We start from the raw sequence: 21088 nt of genomic DNA on the forward strand, positions 1-21088 counted from the left end.
CGAAAAGAAAATCCTCCTCCACACTTCACACATGCCTGTATGTGCAGCCTGGTGAACTGCCTGTGTGTGTGTTTGCACCGTTTATCAATTTTAATAACTCAAGAAGCTGCATATCCAGCATGAGTTCACAGATCACTTGTGTCGGGTGGGTGAAGCGAGGCGTTGCCAAAGAAACCCCGGAGAAAGTAAGTAAACATGCGAAAGCTAAAGTAGCTCGAGTTAGCAGACGGGAAGCTAATGTGTTGACAAGGCTGCTAGGTAAATGTAGGAGAATTTGCAATGACAGTCCGTGTAACGCGTGTAGCTCATGAATGTTTCAATCTGAAGCTAAATAGTTAAACGCAAGATAAGTCATTTACAAAGCCACACTGCAGCTAATGCTACTGTCAAGAGTCTGTTGGATTCAACCTCATTTTGGGCTCAATCTAACCTCTTAATCAATCTAAATGCTCTCATTTGGTATGTTGTCGTTTTAGGATAGGTTACTTGTACAATGGTTGATTTGGAAATAACTTATTTGAGCTTATGTAGGAGAAAACAACGTGTAATTATCATCCTGGGTTGTTGCTGTATGTTCATCTTCTTGCAGCAAACCTAATATCTTATAATTAAAAAAAAGTTTACTATACTACAAACATTAATATAACAGTGCGCATACAGTTAGGGGATATTTTGGGACATCATTTTTTATACAGAAAGAGGGGTAAAGGGATAGAAAGAAAGAAGGAAGGTTGTATCATTATTGTTGTTGTTTAACTTTTTACTGGACCCTGAGGTAAAATAGGCAATACAAGGTACAAGTAGATTGAAGTTGAAACAGCAGGAAGCCACGGCTGCTGGAGGTTGTGAGAACATGGCCCTAGTGTGTGGACACAGAGTCCAGGATGGCATCAGTGATGTTGATGCGATGATCTCATAGGGTAATTACAGTCTTAACAGGATGATGTCAAATAGTAATGTAGACTACTACAAATCATATCATAGGCTGTGGTGAAGAGAAGGGAGAAACAAAAACAAAGAGAGGAAATCCCATCCAAAGACCCGACCCAACCCTGCAGTCACACAACCCCGTCCTGGCCCGCCTGGGATGTAAAATAAAATGAGAAAATAAAAAGGAACTATTTGGTGTTCATGTTTTCAATCCCTGGTCTGTCATAGCCTGTAGATCTGAGAAGTAAGAGAGAAATGGTTGCCATCTCTGATAGAAATCAGTGTGTCCCCTCATAGTGAACTTGATTTTCTCGAGTTTAAGGAAAAACCTCATATCCCGTAGCCATTGTGAAATAGAGGGAGGAGTGAGGGATTTCAAATGCAGGAGCAGGCGGCTTCTAAAAAAGCAGAGAGGTGAACATGGCAATTTCCTTTTGTGAGGTGTTAAATTGGCGTGAGTCAGATGGGGTACCAAAGATGGCAATATGAGGGGAGGGTTGAACCTGCGTTCCCAAAATGGTAGACAATGTGTTGAATTAACCAGACCAGTAGTTGTGCAGCCTGGGGCAGAGAAAAAAACATGTGGCTGAGGTTACAGTGAGGCTTCGAACATCTATTACATTTGTCCTCTAATTCTGTGTACATTTGGGCCAATCTGGATTTAGAAAAATGGACCCTGTGTATGACCTTAAACGGGATGAGAGTGAGACGAGCACAGGACGAGGCATATGTAGATTGCGTATGACTACGTACTGCCAGTCTATGTCTAGATGGATTTCAAGCTCAGCCTCCCAGGCAGCCACTGTTTTAGAATTAGATAGGTGCTACCGGTATCTTTTCATTTTAAATGTCACAATAAAATACTGCTGAATTCCAAAAAAATACTTTATTCAGGCACATTATTTGCATGAACAAGACCCAAATGTTCTCTGGGACAGAGGTGTGAAAATACTATGATATAGGAGGATCCAAAACATGTAATGGTTGTAAAGTTTGTGTGGTAAATTTGGAACATGTACATGAACATGTCTTACTTCTTACTTCTTTATTCCATCTCAGGTTGAATTGACACAAGAGGAGCTGCAGCGCATCATTACTGAAGCAAAAGAGGAGTTGGGGTGTGTTTGGGGAAAACACACACACACAGACAACACATTACTGCAATTTCTGCGTTGTTGAAACTTAAGTGTTACCAAGTGAAGTTAATTTGGGGATTTTAGGCTCTAATTCAATGTTCAATATTCAATTGTTTCATCCTGTATTGGATTTCCTGTTCTTTAATTGTCTAATTCTCTTGTCAGTGAGCAAGCAGCCGCAGATGAAGACGAGGAGGACGAAGGCATAGCTGCTGAAGAGAACATAGACTATGACCCCACGGAAGATGCTGCAGCACCGAGGAATGTGAATCAACGCGTAAGGGACGAAGATGACGAGCTGGCAGAGTACGGGCTGGATAAATACGACGAAGAGGATTCAGGTGAGGATGATGATGTTTATCTAATCTCGTCTATATAATTTGCCATGTAGATGAGAAGCTCCATACTGATTATTATTCCTGACCCTGTAAATAATCTGTAGTGACGGCTAGCCTGGGCGACAGTCTGGCCGGCCTCACAGTGTTCAGCTCCAACGAGGAAGATCCATACGTCACTCTCAAAGACACAGTGAGTGATCCCTCTGGAAACACTGGATTTGTCTAAATACGTTTGTTTGTGTCTTGTCAAAGCGGACTTGTGCTTCCTTTTTCGTTTTTGTGTCTTTAGGATCAGTACGAGCGTGAGGATTTCCAGATCAAACCCGGCGACAATCTCATCCTGGCAGGCAAAACGGAGAAGGACTGCTGCAATCTGGAGATCTTTGGTAAACATGTTATCTGACATATACATAGATTATATATGAATGTCAAGAATACAAATGGGATTATGCTTGTATGTATTTGTTTAATATTTGATATCTTCCTTAACAGTTTATAACTCTGAGGAAGAGTCTCTGTACGTGCATCATGACATTCTGCTGCCCGCTTACCCACTTTGCGTGGAATGGCTGAACTTTGACCCAAGCCCTGGAGACGGAGTAGGTAGGAAACGTTCCATCCCTTTTGACACGGAATACCCTTTGCGATTTCTGAGGTTCACGTGACTGTAACAAATCACAATTAAGTCAGGTTTCTAAACCTGCAGGAAACTACGCTGCCGTGGGCAACATGACCCCTCAGATTGACGTGTGGGACCTGGATGTGGTGGACTGCCTGGAGCCGGTCTTCTCCCTGGGCAGCAAGAAAGCGTCCAAGAAGAAAAAGAAGAGCAAGAAGGTACAAATGCATACTTTAAAGTTAATTATGTCCAGCGTGTTAAACTGTACGTCAGCGGTTGACCTTGTGGTGTTGCCGCTCATTCTGATGGCAGGCAGCAGCTGAGCCTGTGGAGGGACACGCAGATGCAGTTCTGGATTTATCCTGGAACAAACTGGTCAGGTCGGTGGTTAAACGTACACAGTTACATAGATTTGTATGATTTAATTCCCATTTCTCATGGTGGTACAACATGTTTTTATGTGGATCTTCCCCCAGGAACGTGTTGGCCAGCGGATCGGCGGACGACACGGTCATCTTGTGGGATCTGGTTCAAGGCAAACCAGCCACAACGCTGCAGAGGCACACTGATAAGGTGCTTCATGAGACGAATAATGATGCTGGATATAACTGGTTGTGTATATTTGATGTTTCAGTCTTTTAAAAAAATGCACGTTTTTGACTTGTGGTCTATTTCAGGTCCAGACGTTGGCGTTCCACCCGTTTGAGGCTCAGACCCTGATATCAGGATCATTTGATAAGTAGGTGTCACCCTGTATATGTGAAGTTAAGGCGATAAACCATGTCTGTGTGTTTGAGGCTCATGTGTTCTGCTCTGTAGAACCGCTGTGCTGTACGACTGCCGCAGTCCGGACAGCTATCGCACCTGGAGGTTCAGCGGTCAGGTGGAGCGTCTGGTGTGGAATCACTTCTCACCCTGCAACTTCCTGGTGGGTGCAGCTTTCCTGCCCGATACACTAATGTGGTCCAGGTTGCTTAAAATCACACTTAGCATTACATTTTTGTGCGTTTCTGTTTCAGGTGAGTACAGAAGACGGTTTTGTCTACTGCCTGGACGCGCGCTCGGACAAGCCCGTGTTCACACTCAGGGCACACGATGAAGAAGTGTCAGGTTGGTAGGCGGTGGTTCTAACTAGTGCCTTTTCTTTGTGTGTGTTTGAAACCATTCGTCACCTTCTTCGTCTGTCTGCAGGCTTGGAGCTCAGCAGCCAGATTAAAGGATGCCTGGTCACCTCGTCAGCAGACAAACATGTGAAGATCTGGGACATTTTGGGGAACAAACCCAACCTGGTGCACTCTCGGGACATGAAGATGGTACAGTCTTTTTTCCATAAGTCCCTCCTGATATTGTAAGTATATTTATGATGGTGTGATTAAATTGGTGCATTTCCCTCCCTGTGTGTGTGTGTGTGTGTGTGTGTGTGTGTGTGTGTGTGTGTGTGTGTGTGTGTGTGTAGGGTGTGCTGTTCTGTGCCTCGTGTTGCCCTGATCTGCCCTTCGTCTACGCCTTTGGAGGACAGAAAGATGGTTTGAGGATGTGGGATATAAGTGATGTTGCCGCAGGTACAGTAGAAACTTAAATTTTTCCTTTCTTCATTCTATCTTTTCAAACAGTTGCATTTATTCTATTTTGTTTGTCGACTGCAAGCTTTAAAATCCACTGACTGTTTCATGTTGATTTGCTGTTGCACTGTTGTCATTGTTTGTTTTTAGTGACTGAGGTGTTTGGCGGTCGGGAGCGTTTGGTGGCGAACACGGGGGCGGAGGCGTCTGCCGCTGGAAGCACGGCGCAGATGGAAGTCTCCTAGTGAGCCTCTGGACGCAACAACAGACTGTAAACAGGATCAAACTGAGCGAGCCCGGGCAGATTGTTCACCACAGTGCAGTTTTTCCATGTCATGATGAAATGATTCAGAAACTGCACTGTAAAAGGCGACCAGTGTCTGCAAACGGGGCTGAGAGGCGTAAAGGACTTCTGAACATGAAAAGTTTTCTCTTCTTACAAATAACAGGTTATTCAGTTACAGATGTACACTAAGAGGCTTGGTAAAGAAAAGTACACGCCTGTAAATATATGACATTCTTATATGCATATTGATATTTTATGAATATATATTTGATTCATGAGGTGGAAGCAGTGATGCAAATGATTGGTTTGCTGTTTTTGGATACAAAGAGTAAGTCATTGTTTATATTTCCATTCCATTTGCAAATTTAAATAACCTGAAATACACAAGACGCCCTCTGTCATATTGGATACCGGGGGTTACTGGAAGAGACAGATTATGATATATAAAAATATAAATGTCTGCTTGGAATCATAACACCAAACTGCTGAAAGAAATAATTAACTTTTACAAATAACTACAATAAATGTGCTTTATGAAGTGTCTGCGTGTGTTTTGTGATGCTCAGCAGTTTGGAAAAAACCCAGTTCATCTCTGGCACAAGACCAAATCCTATAAAGCCACATCTAGAGCAGCGCAACCGACACATCAGTCTGCAATACAAACACACAAAGGATATCCCGGGATGTTGTCTGTGCGTGCAGTATGTAAAACCTGATGAGTGAACATTTGGTCACTTCACAAGTTTTCATGCTCCTTAACATTTCTCTACAGCCAATGATCATGGCCCAATTTGTAGGAATAATAGAGAAAATATGAAATGTATGAGTAGAGGGTAGTATTGTGTATACATGATAGAACTACTTGTGATTTTGTCAGTCAATAGGCAATTTGCCCAAGTACATAGACAGATACTTTATTTATATGTTGCATTATCCCACCATATAAAAGAGCAATGCACACAATTAATTGGTGTAGTGGGGTTTTAATACATAAATAATACACAGTGTTCAATGATTATCGCGAAAAATGGGATCTACGACTGTAGCTTGTGAAGCGGAACTAACATGAGCGAGTCGTCGTTTTAGAGGGAACCATTGTTGAGTAGCACCGGCAAGCACGAAAACTTAGCATGGCGACAGGTCATATCTGCAGATTAAATACCTTCTTATGGCGATTTTCTAACAGTACCAAACTCCGACACGCACAACGTAAGTTGTGGACATATTTATTATCATTTGTTAAATTATGAGTTGATTTGTCGGATTGTGTCTGTGTAAATACGAAACGATGGAAGGTGAACAAGCTAGGCTAACGTAACGACGTGAAGCTTGGGTAAAAAACTATTAGTTCTTAAACAGTCCTATTTTGATTTTCTTATAGCTGGCATGAGCTATACAAAATAAAATAAATAAAAATAAATTGAGGTTTCGTTACAAGAAACTAGTGCAGATGTTAGATTTGTCGAATTTATATAATTAACCCATATAATAGTGATCCATAAAATAAAATGGGTAAATGGAGAATCCTCCCCTCTTGATCTGTTCCAGCATGTATAGGTGCAGCTGCAGCTCGTCTGAAGTCCACTGTCACCGGTCCTTCACTTGATGGCTCCAACTGGTATGTCGTTGACTTAAATATCCATGTACTGTCACTGATGATCCTTAGCTCTCTCCTTAAGCTCGTGCAGTCTTTCAGTTGTTCAGTTTCAGCTGCATTACTTGTACCTTGTCACCACACTAACCTTGCATCTCTCAAATTTAGTAAAGTGGAAATTGGAGCGACTTCAGATGGGAAAACCATTGTGTGTTACCATCCATCTGTCGACATTCCCTATGAGCTCACAGCGGTAGTAGAGCACTTTATTGTCTTGTACAATATCCCCATACATAGAGCACATCACTAATGTCAGTACATACTTGCAGCCTATCGAGCGACCAGACCCGTTGACCAACCAGGCTGAGACCCACGACCAGGTGTTAAAGTCCCACCTGAGTAAGGAGGTGCTGAAAGACAAACGGGGGCCGTCCATAGAGGAGCTGAGTAAGATGTTCTTCACCACCAAACACCGCTGGTATCCAGTTGGACAGTAAGTGCACTACATTTGACACATATAGCAGTTATAAAAAAAATAAAAATTATACCTCAAAATGTCACTACTACTACTGCTTAGTCAGTGGATCCGGTCTCTGTATGGGTCAGATCTCCAGCACAATCCTTAATAATCCCTGCACCCAATCTGTAATGCATGTGTTTGTCTGTGTGTGATATGAGGGGGTGCAAGTTAAATTTCAATTGCATGGGATTTGCTGTGGATTGCATGCAACATGATGATCAATAAAATTGTATTCTATTCTAATATAAGATATACTAAAGGTGTATTTGCTTCTGAAAATTTCTATGATATTGTATTACAAATGTAAAGAAGTTTGGCAAAGTATGTTACATTCAGTCACCACGTTTCAACATATTTGACTGTCACCAAAAGTGACAGATAATGTAGGTAGTGTTTTCCACTGCAGACACTGTGTTAACCTGCAGGGGGCAGTATTACCCATCAACATCGACATCAGTTTTCTGTTTGATATTTCACAGGTACCACACAAGACGCAAAAAGAAGGATTCCCTTAAAGACAGATAATTGGGCGCAATTTCATCTGATGCAAATGATATGTGCTAGCCTTTTTGTCACAGTGCTGTATAATAAAAATGCTAATTATGACTGATTACTTGTTGACGTTTCATTCACTACTACATCAGCAACAATACTGCAGCTGAGGTGAAATAAGTATTTGCGTAAACAATTGTTTGTACCAAACTTCTACATACTTACGTACTTAACTCTTGTGATTTCAATTTAGAACACGCAAAAGATACATAATATCGCAAATAAATCAAGACGAAGGGAGTAAGCTTGCATAATACGTAAGCAACTATAAAAAATTACGCCGGTACAAGACCTTAACGTGATGACGTCATGTGAAACCCCCGGAAAGCGAGTTGAAGCCCCGCCCCGTGAGCTCGGTCAGTTTCGGCTGAAGAGAAGGCGAGTCTACGGCTAAAAATATAAGAGCTAACACAAGATGGCCGGTTTGCCTCGTAGGATTGTAAAGGTATAATTGAAACAGTAACACAAATATATTACTAATCACGTGTGTATGTGTTATACGATGATTTAATGTTGGTTTGATCGTAGCTACCCTCCCTGCTACGCCGTTCAGCGTGTAGCCTGACGTTAAAGCGGCTAGCACACTTAGCTCTTATCTAGCCAGTTATGCAGCTAGCTTGCCTGTTCGTGTCTTAAGTGTTTTGTTTGCCACTTCCCGTTTATTCCGTTCGCCCTGTGGGCGCTTAATCGCTTGGTTGGTGTAATCCACATCTCGACATCACTCTCTAATGTTGCTATTGTTTCGTAAAAATAAAAAATTACAATCGATTCATCTTAATCGCGATATGAATGGATTCGCTAAGTAAGCTAAGCTAGCAGCCTGCAGCTAGTGATTGGTACACATGTCCGGCGCTAATAGGAGCAGCTGCCATCGCGCTCTGGAAGCGACCGTAACGAAGAATACGGCGATAATATCGCTAACATTGCGAGGGTTTTGTTGTAAACAATGCGAGAATGAGAGGCCGGTGGCGGCGCCGTCTTCTCCCCTCACACCATAGCGCAGCTCCGGCAGGGCCAGGGCCCAGCAGTGGGCGCGATCAGCCAGCTCAGCCTCATACAGAACATTCAGCACATACATTACAACGTCTCACTGCCAAAACATGGTGGCCAATCAGTAATACACCCTGATCCTGCTGTATAAAGGAGTAGTTTGGCTTGAAGTGGATGTTTTGAGATGCGTATTTGCTGATAGGCTCTCTTCCTGTTGACTGCAGATGGGACTGCACCTGCTCGATTAAATGCAGAAATAAGGAAATGTTGCTTCCTCCGAAGATTCACCCAAACCCACCGTGTTCTTTACTGAAATGCGTTATAAGCGCTGGAGTAACTGTAACCCTAAGTTCTCTGGAGTCATTTTATACGAAAGAACATAATATTGCAGTGTGTGATCTTGTGTTAAATATCATATATTAGCCTCAGAGCGTAAGGTTATGTCTTTTAGATTGTTTATGTCCAACAATTGGTCCCGAATTGTGAATTGATTCCGTTTATAAAGATACGACTCAAAAGATCAAATCAGCAATCAGCAATCCTCACATTGAAGTTAGATGGAACCTGCTAATATGAATTCAATGTTTAAGGTATGACATCATTGTTGTTACTCCATTAGTTTGGGATGACACCACAAACTCCTTGTTTGTTTGATATCTCTTTGTTAGTTTGACTTCACCGCTGTTTATTCTGGCAGCTGTAGCGTCTGACAAGGTTGAAAGTTTGCCCTCACTATCTTGTGATGTTAGACAATAGTGCGCAGAATGTTGTCAATCTTCTTTGAAAGCGTGTGTGTTTGTGGAAGTTCACATTTGCACATTTTTAATATTTCCAGGTGTCTTTGTCAGCACAGTGTTATAGACATGTCTGCATCGCTCTGCCCCACTCTCAGGAGACACAGCGGTTGATTGCAGAGCCCGTCCCAGGGATCACGGCTACACCCGATGAAGGGAACGCACGCTACTTCCATGTGGTCATTGCGGGGCCTCAAGACTCTCCTTTTGAAGGAGGCACCTTTAAACTTGAACTATTTCTTCCAGAAGAGTATCCCATGGCAGCTCCCAAAGTGCGATTCATGACCAAAATCTACCACCCCAATGTCGATAAACTGGGAAGAATATGTTTAGACATTTTGAAAGGTAAGACGACACGTCAGTCACTGAACTCACACAGTTGTTTTTGTAGGTGTGCACACATTTGTTTTGTATGGCTTTGGTGTAATCGCGCACCGGCGACACACTGCAGGGCTGTAAGCCGTTAAGGGGTCTCAACAGGACTCCAGAGATTAAGATTATTACACCCAGACACAATTTATTTGTGTTATTGCTGCACAGCCACAGCAAACGAGTCCATTTGGATCCATTTCATTTTGGAAAGTTTGATGAAGATACAGAGAGACGGGCAAAGGGAGATACACACTTACACAGGTTTAGTGCTCGGCCCGCCCCTCCAGTGTGTCCAGGGTGCTTTTTGGGGGAGGGGACGTTGCATTGCACCCAGAGGCCACTGAGGAACCAGATCAGCATACTCACACACTTTCTAACCGGGTTCTCCAATTAGGTTACTCAATCTTCTTCAAAGTAGACTAGTAGAGTTCAGTTCTGGGGTGTTCCTTATGCTAGTCACCAACAGACTAGAACCAACATTCAATTTAAGATCAAAGTGTGAATCAGTCAGCAGATCCCGGCAGACGAGGCTCACGGCTGAATGTCGTAAAAGTGCTGTGAATCTGACGCAAGCTTTCTTATTTCATCCGCGCGCCTTCAGGCACAACCAAGAACAAAGATGAGCAAATATTGATGAATGAGGCCCAGTGTGAGGGGCTGTCAATCAAGCCCCGTCCCCACTTTCACTGAAATACCAGTGGAGCTGATTTTGGTTTCTATTTTTTGAAGAATGTGTTTACAGTTTACCATGACTAAATCTCTAATTGGTTCCGCTGTGGGGTGTGTGTGTGTTGTGCCTGCTTGACTTCCACTATGTTGTTGGGTGAGTTTCCGTTCCTGTTCAGCGTGTTTGACTGAAGCTGTCATTTCCACCTCCCCCCCCCCCCCCCCCCTGAACTCTCTCCAGATAAGTGGTCTCCAGCCCTGCAGATCCGTACAGTGTTGCTATCTATCCAGGCTTTATTAAGTGCTCCCAATCCAGACGACCCCCTGGCAAACGACGTCGCAGAGCAGTGGAAGAAAAATGAAAGCCATGCCATTGAGACAGGTGAGGACACTGACTCGCTTTGCACAGCCACACCGGTCGGGGCGTTGAGATTCTGTTATTATCATTTGGCTCAAGATCAGACAACACACACGGTTTTGTTGCAGTTCAAGCACGATTTGTTTTAAAAGACCTGACAAACCCAGGCACAGGCTCCAGTGTGCATTAAATGCCCTGCACACACAGACACACATAAACAAACAGCGGAGGCCTAATCAAGTCAAAATAAGCGACGCCTCACTGAAGTCCTTAACCCGGTGATTCCCAAACTTTATCTGCTGACCATATAGAACAATACGGGTCGGCTGATCGCCTCATTTATTTACCTGAGGCGGTACTTATTCATATATCTCCTCTTCCGATCCAGCTCCCGCTTCAATAGATCTGCGCCCACCCTAGCGTTTCAAATTCTGATCAGTATAGAAGAGATGTGCAGCCTGAAGGAGAAAAGGATCCCATCTGTTTTAGTGAGACAGAGCATTTACAGGAGGAAGATGCACTCGTCATCCTCCCTTACTTTACTGTCTGTAACCTTAAGGGATATGTCAATGTTTTATGGTCTGTGGATGACGGTTGTATTCTCAGGAAGCTTATCAGGCTTCGGCTACACAAACGATACTTGTTATGTTTTCTCATTTCATGGGAATTGCTGAGGGAAAAGGAGCTTTATCCTTGAGGAATGCAGTAGAAGAGCATTTTTAGCTTGAGAAGACGACACTCGGGACTTCAATTAATGAAGCAAATGTTTGTTTTGGGAATGCCGGAATGCTTCGGTCTCTCGATGCTTCAGGCCGACAATTGCCAGGGGGGGAATCCAGGAACCATTCACCATTTTCCTGCTCCATATTTCCTGCTCCATCACCCCCCTCCCCACCAAAACCAGTTTGTCTCCTCTCTGTGCCCCCCTTTCAGCCCGAACATGGACCAGGCTCTACGCAGGCAAGAACGAAGGATAGAGGCTGAGCAGCGAGGCGACTGAATGTGATCCACGAAAAAAAAAAAGTACTCCTATTCTGTCAACATTTGAATTTAACGGACACACACGAAAAAGAAAACCAACAAAAAAAAGATTATAAGTCCAAAACTATTTGAAAGAGAAATGAGGAGATTGACTGCTGCAGACCTCTGGGTGACTTGTTTTCTTCTCTGCGATGCGTTTAGATGTGTGTTAGCTTTTCTTCCTGTGTTGCTCTTGAATGCATGGACAGAGAAACGACATCCTCCTCCCCGCGACGGTCTGACGAATAACACACACACACGCGCGCTCGCTCCCCGAACCACACACACAGGCGTTTTTACTAAACACATTAGGTCACGATATCGTGTATGCGTATTATTCGAGGCTGCATGCACTCCTAACACTTCCTCATCGCTGTACTACAGCTGGCTTGACCCATTTTAGAAAGTTACCTCGATTTAAAAGCCGGGCATTTCTTCCATAACGTTCCGATACTCCCAATAGCTCAAATTTTCTCGAAGCTGTGACGTGACACAGAGAGAATGTAAAGTGCTTCTCAGAGGGACGGCGAGCGCAGCGTTTTCACCTGACAGGCAGCGTCAACTAAATAAACAAACACACAGTGCTTCTCTCCTCCCCTTCCTTATATCAAGCTTGTAGAATTTCCAGATGTTCCTGTTCACACATAGCTACGAATTAACACGTATTGTCGACGGCTGGTGTCATTGTGTCGCGGCGTAATATTAACTCTTCCTCGTTTTCATTTGCTCGAATAAAATGTTTCCGGGCACGGCGGCGGTAACGTGAGATTCTGTCGCGTCAGTTTAAAAAAAGTGGCGCCTCCATCTTTTTTTCTCTCAACTAAATGATCCGTCGTTTTCCCATATTTGCACAAGTGCCAGTAAAAACGTCTGTTTTAATACAAAAAAATAAATAAATCCTGTTTTGGGGGACAGATTTTGGGAGGGCAAGTGTATCGTTGTAAACTTCCGGTCCCCCGCTTGGTTCCGTCACTTCCGGCACACTCGACGGATTTAACGCTGTCGAGTCGCGCGCGCGTTTGTTCCCCGGTTGTGTCGGGAGGCGACTTCCTCTTAATCGGCGGAGGAAGTTGAGGTGTAAAGTGTTTTTACTTTCCTTTATTTTATAAGCCTCTGTCCATGCTCTCCATGTTGCCTGTCCTCTTTTATTTTCAGCGTTACTGCATTGAAATAAGTAAAATAAAAAGCATGTACCATAATCAAACCCAAATCAGGACGGTTCACACAACTTTAGAATTCTAGTTAATGTTTTGGTTTTGGGTTGTTTTTTTTGTTTTTTGTTCTTTTAAGTCATATATTTTTTTCCACCATGTTTTCAAACCTGGTTGAATAAAACTAAATCCCAAATAAATCTTCTATATCCTCATCATGCAAATTCTCATCATGTCTGAGTCGCTCAACATCGCGAAAGTGTGGAGGCTTCCCTTAAAAGGGGTGAATTTGTGGGTAAGAGAGCTCCGTACAAAACACATCAGCAAATGAATCTAAGGTGACGCCACTCAGTAGATGAACCTTGACCCCCCATGATCACACTGCTTCTGTATGGCTCTTCTGAGGGAGGACTGTATAATGTTCTGTTTTAGTAAAACTATTTTTGTTAAGCGTCTTTTGGTTGACCTCTTTTTTTTCAATGGATCCTCACAGGCTTGGTGTCGCGTATATTTGTCATATTCTCACACGGTCATATTAATATCTCCAACTAACCGGTACATTTACTCTTTGACTGAAAGGCAAAACGGCAACTGAAAACCTGCTTAATTTATTGTTTCCTGGAGGGAGTTGACAGTAACTTTAAAAAAAAAAAAAAAAAAAAAAACTAAAGCAGTCACTGGATATGTGAAGCATCTAGATCAAAAGTATTGAGATCCAACTCTGATTAATCAGTTCCCCATGTGTAAAAAAAGAAGAGTTCTGTTGGTTGATTCAGTACATTTACATACATGGCTCTTCAAATACTCTGTAAATAAACTGAGTTGGGTAAGTAGAGGCTGTGCTTGTTTATGTTGTGTGGCGTGTTTGTTCTAAAAGTCATTTTATGTTGTAGTGATACGTGTTAACTGCAAACCACAACCCACAGTAAGGGTGTTAATAGTTGTGAATGAAACCCTTTTTTGCCAGATGTAATATCATCCTTGTCCACCTGAGGGAGCCACCGGACACATGCAAGAAATACAAGTTTACAACATGGAATCCGGCAGTTATTTGAGTTAGTTGGAGCACTATTTGTCCAAATTTTGACAATCCGAGGGTGACATTGTAGTTAGGTTTCACCACTGATACAATTTTGAAATTTGAAAAAAAACATGGGTAAAAAATACGAAATATAAGATGTTTTTGTGTGCAGAAGTAGTGTATTTCCCGAAAAGATTGCACTGTGTGGCTGGAAATGTAGAGAATAAGATTAAATAAGACCAATGTGAAAGTTCAAAGCCTGAAATCATCAAATAGAAATACTACAAATTCATATTAAACATTTAGGCAAACAGGTATTGAAGAACAGTCAGGAATATCATTATTTTATGACAACCGAAGCATCCTCAGTGATGCAATAACTTGTAAAAAGTAAACATTAGGCCAGATGATGAAAATCATCTGGCCAAAATATTCCAAAATAAAAAATAGAATAGAAAATCCAAAATATTACATATTCTTTCTATTTCTATATTGTATTCTATTTCTATGTATCCAAGTTTTGTATGTAGAAGGAAAAATTGTAGACAGTATTTAAGTTTTATCATGTTTTTGAAGTTCAAATCTCCCAACAGTTTAATGCAGAGTGGAGAGCCGTCTGCCAATCGGCTTTAACTTGCCTATACTTCAGTAGGACGGCACACACACTAATGGGAAAGGCTGAAAAATCTCAAGTATTTAAAACTCAGGATATATGAAAAACCTTGAAAGAATGTAGAATGTGGATCTAGTGCCTGCGGAATTGAAGTCTGAAGGCCTGAAAAATGTTCAAACGGCCTCTTTTCTCTGCAGTACCACATAGTTCCACAGGATGGCACTGCACGACAAAAGTAATTCAGTCCCTGAACCTCTTTCTGTGATTGTTTTGATGTAAGTGAGACGCTTCGGTAGATTATAAAGTTTGTTTTGTGACTCAGGTGGCTGCATATATTTCACTCTCCGATTTTGGAATTAAGATTGATTCCTTGTTGGATTCCTAACGGTTTTCTTTCCTTAAATGCACAGGAGGAAACGTTAAATCTCTTTATTTGACATGGTCTGATGTTCTCTCAACAAAAACAAGTGTTTCGCAATATTTTATGGCCTGCGGCTCAGGTTTATATGGCAACCGTGAGTCATTTCACTCGGTATGTGCCCAGACTTTGAGTTAAATTGCAGGAAACCCTTCTGAAAATATGCAACCTGAAGAAACATTAACCAGAGTGAGGGGCTGTTGTCTGTGGAACAATCCTCACTTGAAGTGCTATTGAGCAATCAGAGCAAAACTGCACATCGCTGCTACAAATGCGTCATATTGGCATGCCTTGGCAAGTACAGGTGGTGATTAAGATAATAATGTGTAATGGTTTTGCTGTTGTGTTGCGGGCAAGAGACGACATTTGAGGCAGCTTTAGAGCGCAGATGAAATTGTGATGGAGACAGAGACCTGAAATGTCCCAATGATGTCATTTGTGACACCCTGTAGAGGTCAAAGTGAGACCAAAACAGCTGCTTGAAATGAGGCGAGTTCGCCTGTCCGAACAAAACAGAACACTTTGTAAGGCACCACAACAAACATGATCCAACAAATGAGTCTTAATTCAATAACAGCAAAATGTCAAATGGTGTCCTAACATTTAAAGGAACATCGTCCGTATGAGGTTACTATTGATTTTCCTTGGGGGGGAATTACAGTCTTTAGACATGGTGGAGGTTTTATTACCTCCATAAAAACAGGTTATGTTTTCACCCATGTCAAAATGTTAACATTGTGGTACTGATCAGGGCAAATACGACTTTAGATTGTCACATATTCCTAAAAAAATAAAGGTTTATGTGGTCGCCCTGAAGCTTTATTACATCTTACACCATTGTGACAGCACCAGTGGCCCTTAATCAATAAGAGTATATTACCCATTTAAAGCAGCACTTTGTTTGTGGTGTGGCACATGACAGCGTTCCAGATGCTAAACATAGCAGCCCACTAATGACAGATCGTCTCTCCTCTCGCTTTACTGACTTGTAGGTGAAAAACACTCTCTCATGCCGGTGATGTGGCACTCAGAGGTGACGCCGGACATCTTGTTTTGGGTGTAGCGTGTCATCCACGTCAGCATTTTAGCCCGCAACATGACAGAGTGGTTGTAGCAGCCGTTTGTAAGATGGAGAAAGCTGTTTGCTGTGGCTGATTGGATTCATTTCATCTTTCTCTTTTTCTTCAGCCTTCTCTTTCTTTTTCATCTTGTCCTTCCTGGCCTCTATCCTCCTTTTCCTCTTTATCCTTTCTGTCCTTTCTCATTTCCTCCTTTTCCTTTCCCCTTTCCTCTCTTTGCCTACTCGAAGCCCCTCTTGCCTTTCTTTTTAATCTTTCTCCTCCTCTCCTCTGTGCTGGAGATGAAGATGAGGAGACTGCAGCGCCCTCTCACCTCGCCTCCCTTGTCTTATGTAACCAGCTTCTTTGCTTTTCAGGTTTTTAGAGTCCACCCCCCCTTCTTTCTTTTGTTATCGACTATTAGGACTTCATAAAGACTTTGATGAGGTAACTGCCTCTCTATCACAACACATCATACAAGCCAGCTGCAGTGTATTACTGGCACTTAGTTTGCTGTGAATGTAAATTACAAATTATGTTTTCCTTTCGGCTCCAAGTAGGATTATAGATCTGATTGATATGCAGATGATTCACACTGTACACATGTATTCAAAACATCATTTACATTTGTGCATGTACCTGTGTGTGTGTGTGTGTGTGTGTGTGTGTGTGTGTGTGTGTGTGTGCGCGCGCGTGCGTGCGTGCGTGCGTGCGTGCGTGCGTGCGTGCGTGCGTGCGTGCGTGCGTGCGTGCGTGCGTGCGTGCGTGCGTGCGTGCGTGCGTGTGTTAGGGGATCCCTTCTCTTCTGTGAGTTTTCCATCCATCGTTAGAATAGACTGTGCCGTCTTCTCCTCCCTTCCCTGACCTCTGTATATTGTATAACAAGCACTGCGGAGAAGGAGGAAAAAAGGCACCGTGTATGTGTGTGTGTGTCTGTGTGTGAGGGTGCAGCTAAGGTCCAGTGTACCTCACTTTGAAGTGTTGATGGGTAAAGTAGCCAATGAAACACATTTGCTTGTGAACAAGCTGCAATAACAAATTCCAGTGAGCCGTCCTTGTTAGTCTGAGTGAAGTTAACTGAATTCCAAACAATGCATTTGGACTTTTATTGATTCTCATTTTGTTTTATTTTCTAGTGAGAAATTCTGCCAGTGTGACATTTCAACTATTTTTCCAATCTAAATGAACTTCTGAGGTCTTTGCTCTAAATGACTCAGGATCTTAAAATGACTCAGTAAGGCAGAATAATGAAAAGGATTCTTGATTCTTAATAATCTCATAAATAAATTTAACTTTAGTTTTTAAAAACGATTCTAAAAATACCACTTTACAATCTGTTGACAGCTGTAAAAGTGATTGTACTCTGACTGATTAGTACAATAAACGCAGATTAGCTTGCTGCATTGTATCTCCTCCATGCCAACTCAAACATCCAGAAGTCAGCCTGGACCCATTAGATGCATCTTCCTCTTCATCCTCCTCCTTTCACTTCTGTACTACTTCTATGTCTGTGTGTACATCAATACAACGAGCACATGTGTAATGTTTCATTTGTATTACCAGATCATAGCAGTGGGAGACATCAACGGAACCGCAGTTGTTAATGACATCATGAATGGAGCCACCCTAGCAACCCTCATAATGTCATCATAAATGATGTCACAATTGTTAATGACATCACTTATGTCCCAGTCGACACAGGCGTTGCAATTCCTGGAGTAGTGTGTTTCTGCCCGGTGGTGCTGAATGTAAATAATTAACAGCTTCTATCCATTGAAGTTGTTTATGGCCTCAGCTACACCCAGATTTAGAAGGAATGTGCAATAATGGCTGACATGTTTCTGCACCTGAAGGAGTCACGCTTACTCCCTTCATGCCCGCGTTGACGGTGCTCATCAATAACCTAACGCTTGGCATCGATCCAAACGGCCTGCTGATTGGGAGGTTTTGGGGGTGCCAATCCCTCGGGCTGCGGTGGGTCTCCTCAAAGGGATTAGATTGACATTGGCTGGGAAGCGATTGATTATTAAGCGAGCTGGTGACAGCAGATGTCTACCTTAGCTGATGTTCACAAATATTTGTCTGCGGACTCCAGTCAGTCTCAGTAAAAAGAGAGAGAGAGAGAGACGTTTGTCAGACATACTGCAGGCTTAAGTGGATTTACTTTGCAAAACTGCATACAGGGTTCACGTGTCGCCTGGGGAGGCGGCGACTAACGTGACTGATAGATTTTTCGCATTTCTTTTGATGAGGTCACTGTCTCGGCAGCGGCGCTTGCTGTGTTTTACTGCGGAATCAGCACAAGTTACTATCTAGTGAATAAAGCCATTAGAGCTTCGACGTCTTGATAAACGCGAGGAAATGTCAAGCTCTCTCTCTCCGTCTCTCTCTTTTTTTCTCTCTCTCTCCCTCACTCTCTTTCTCTCTCCCTTTACATTCAGGTCACCTTTTCTTGCATAACGGCTCATTCATAAATCAGCACCACACCTCTGGGGTGGGGGAGAGAATGCAGGCGGCTGCTGAGAAACACATGCAGAACCTCCACTGCTCCACTGCTGCAGTGTGAGCGCTTTGCATGAAATGACGTCAGAACACGTCGCCAAACTCATGTAACCATGTATTTTGCAGAATCTGTATATATCAGCAGAGTATTCACACTTTATATAGCATTATACCTCTATCAGGTCAAGCAGTATTCTCTAAATGGCTTCAGTTTGAGGACTGAGCCTGTGAAAGCTGTTGATGTGACCCAAACCTCCACACACAATGATGCAAAGAGGCGTGAATGTGTGTGTACGTTTGCATTTCTCCCAGCAGTCGTGTTTTAAATCTCCAGCTGAACGAGCCTCATTACATCAGAAGAGCCTGTTGTTAGCACGTTTACGTCTCATCACCGTGGGCTTTTGTCTCAGACGACTTTCCCACATTGGGCCTGTCACACCTTCTGGCTCTGTTTATGTCCCTCTAAGCCTCATCTTTCTCATGATTACAGAGTGTCTGTGTTTTTGTTCTACCTCACAGAGACGGGGGCGTAATTGTGAGGGCGGCACATCGAGTCGGGCGGCTTTGCTCGTGCCTGCAACAACAGCCCCTGAAACTCAGCAGTGCATTGTGCCTTTGTAAAGTGAGACTGATTTAAACAAGACTTAAACAACATTTAAGTTTATCTGGCAGTACATTAGAAACATTAGCTGTCACCTCGCTCCCCACGCACACACACACACACACACGCCCATACTCTCCCTGCTTTGCTTATTGCATCTGGTGATTCACCCTTAAGTGATGTTTACTCACGTTGAGTCTATTTTACGCTCTGTGGTCATAATGACGGGCCTTCATACGCACCAACAAGCACCCATTGTGTCTTTCTGTCTTCACAAGCGAGCAATTGTCGTCCTTCCTTTGTGATTTGCGTGTGTGTTCCTTCCTATGAGATCTTCAGGAGAGAACTCGCGGCGAGTCCTTTTCCCAGCACCGCCTCACGTGATACTAAGTGCACTAATGGAGATCAGTAGAGCGTAAATCTGCGCCAACAAGCCTGTAGACGAAACATCACATGTATCTGAATCCACTCAAAATTATTGTAACTATTTGAGTAACGCTATACATTTGCATCTTTCACCCCCCCGTCTGCCAGAAATCGTTTATCATTTTGACAGAAATCAGCAGACTCGGCTGTCGGACGTGTGACGGAAACGTTGAAATACGACGGACCCTCAACTTAACAGGAAGTTGACTCTTCATTCCACCAATGTTCTCCCCAGAGGTCAAAACTACGGAGTGATTCCTTTACGGAGCGCGTGGTTTGAGTTCTCCGCGAGTCGCTGCCTGTTTGGTGCAGAAACATGATGAGGGAGAGGAGAGGATCCATTTGCAGAGACGTCACAGGCTATATATTCAACAGTGACAACAGCAGCTCACATCCATCTTGGCAGCCTTGACCCTGGCTGTCAGGATCTCACTTCAGCGCTGGACGAGCTCCATCGCGAAAAAACTCTCAGGCCTCCCTGCAAACGATTGTTCCCCCTCGTCTCAGTTTGTGTACAGCGAGCGTTCAACGGAAATCGAGACGTTTACAAGAGTTTAACACGTCTATTAGTACAAAGATAGCGTCGTTAAATATGAATGAAAACTGACTGACACGTGTTCAATTCATAATTTATACTCTTGAGCTTGGATCTGGGCTCTGATAATGAAACCGTCCAACAAAACAGATGGCTGGAACTAAAATTAGCATCAGATCCTGCATGAAAGTCCACCATCTAAATTTAGGATTGAATAAATGATGCCTGGATGTCATTATCTCTTACAGAATGCTCAGCTCATCCTCTGCTCCTCCACTCTGACGTCCGAGGGTTTGGCGCCGAGGTCAAAGAACAGACTTGTGTGTGTGAGCTAATCTGCTCTGGATTTTATACGTGTAATCAGTTGGCTGCAAGCACACTGACGAGATTAGGCCCGGGCGGATGTGTCAGAGTATGTGTGTGTATGTGTGTCTCCCCTACATGTATATCCTGGATCTATAGTCTGAATTGGAATGTATGGATCTCCAACCCTCTGTGACGTCCTCTTCCTCTCCTGATAAAGTGAAGACGAGCGACAGGCAGACGTCCACTTCTGGCTCCCCCGTCTCTCCATCTGTCCCGGTGTGAGCCAAGAGAAACTGGATCCTTCTGTTCTCCTCGCACCTCGGCTAAAAGGGGGCCACTTAATTACGTCCTCCTTCGCCATGCAAGGTGGCGGTGACGGAGCTCTTTGAGTAACGGGGTTACGGATCCGATTTATTTCGCTCTGAGGTGACCGTTGCCGTCACTAATGGGAACATGACTGAGCATCTGTTGGTATGTTTGAGAACAAGATTGGGTTTTACGAGTTCCTGTCAGATTTTGGCTCCGTTGCAAACAGCTTACTGTTGACTATGATGACAACGCTGATGAGACTAGTAACATGAATATTCAGGAGCTTCTGGGAAATTGAAGATACATTTTTTTTTTTTCTGATTCACCGAATTTTACGAGGCCACTGTAGCCTTTGATTGTAACAGATGATGAATATGTGGAAAACACGGCAGAGCATGAGAGAGGAGGGCA

At 43.2% G+C, this 21088-nt stretch overlaps 3 protein-coding genes across 3 annotated transcripts; all 3 read left to right on the forward strand.

The window, feature by feature from the left end:
* The first annotated feature begins 3 nt into the window (after positions 1-3).
* pwp1 (PWP1 homolog, endonuclein) lies at positions 4-5412 on the forward strand. The gene is made up of 15 exons (XM_076153333.1): positions 4-185; positions 1990-2048; positions 2232-2407; positions 2509-2594; positions 2694-2790; positions 2897-3007; positions 3111-3241; positions 3336-3403; positions 3500-3596; positions 3701-3762; positions 3843-3951; positions 4043-4133; positions 4215-4336; positions 4480-4585; positions 4736-5412. Exons 1-15 carry the CDS (start codon positions 120-122, stop codon positions 4828-4830), a joined length of 1476 nt encoding a protein of 491 aa, XP_076009448.1. The 5' UTR covers positions 4-119; the 3' UTR covers positions 4831-5412.
* A 533-nt stretch (positions 5413-5945) lies between these two features.
* mrpl42 (mitochondrial ribosomal protein L42) lies at positions 5946-7595 on the forward strand. Its single transcript, XM_076150253.1, has 5 exons — positions 5946-6080; positions 6420-6489; positions 6634-6718; positions 6795-6958; positions 7465-7595. The coding sequence occupies exons 1-5, from the start codon at positions 6002-6004 to the stop codon at positions 7508-7510; spliced, it is 444 nt and encodes a 147-aa protein (XP_076006368.1). The 5' UTR covers positions 5946-6001; the 3' UTR covers positions 7511-7595.
* Positions 7596-7854: 259 nt separating this feature from the next.
* Positions 7855-13579, forward strand: ube2nb (ubiquitin-conjugating enzyme E2Nb). The gene is made up of 4 exons (XM_076153345.1): positions 7855-7982; positions 9420-9666; positions 10601-10741; positions 11651-13579. The coding sequence occupies exons 1-4, from the start codon at positions 7953-7955 to the stop codon at positions 11692-11694; spliced, it is 462 nt and encodes a 153-aa protein (XP_076009460.1). The 5' UTR covers positions 7855-7952; the 3' UTR covers positions 11695-13579.
* Positions 13580-21088: the final 7509 nt, after the last annotated feature.

Source organism: Genypterus blacodes, unplaced genomic scaffold, assembly GCF_046128005.1.
Source record: "Genypterus blacodes isolate CSIRO-AG114 ecotype Tasmania unplaced genomic scaffold, CSIRO-AGI_Gbla_v1 ptg000007l_1, whole genome shotgun sequence".
NCBI classification, from domain to species: domain Eukaryota; kingdom Metazoa; phylum Chordata; class Actinopteri; order Ophidiiformes; family Ophidiidae; genus Genypterus; species Genypterus blacodes.

Bases quoted from the DNA above. Each gene is read 5' to 3' on its own strand.
- ube2nb (XM_076153345.1), top strand. From the start codon at position 7,953: ATGGCCGGTTTGCCTCGTAGGATTGTAAAG. The intron at 7,983-9,419 runs GTATAATTGAAA...CCCCACTCTCAG, and splicing joins TGCCTCGTAGGATTGTAAAG to GAGACACAGCGGTTGATTGC. The intron at 9,667-10,600 runs GTAAGACGACAC...AACTCTCTCCAG, and splicing joins ATGTTTAGACATTTTGAAAG to ATAAGTGGTCTCCAGCCCTG.
- pwp1 (XM_076153333.1), top strand. From the start codon at position 120: ATGAGTTCACAGATCACTTGTGTCGGGTGGGTGAAGCGAGGCGTTGCC. The intron at 3,597-3,700 runs GTGCTTCATGAG...GGTCTATTTCAG, and splicing joins TGCAGAGGCACACTGATAAG to GTCCAGACGTTGGCGTTCCA. The intron at 4,586-4,735 runs GTACAGTAGAAA...GTTTGTTTTTAG, and splicing joins TATAAGTGATGTTGCCGCAG to TGACTGAGGTGTTTGGCGGT.
- mrpl42 (XM_076150253.1), top strand. From the start codon at position 6,002: ATGGCGACAGGTCATATCTGCAGATTAAATACCTTCTTATGGCGATTT. The intron at 6,719-6,794 runs GTAGTAGAGCAC...ACATACTTGCAG, and splicing joins TTCCCTATGAGCTCACAGCG to CCTATCGAGCGACCAGACCC. The intron at 6,959-7,464 runs GTAAGTGCACTA...GATATTTCACAG, and splicing joins CGCTGGTATCCAGTTGGACA to GTACCACACAAGACGCAAAA.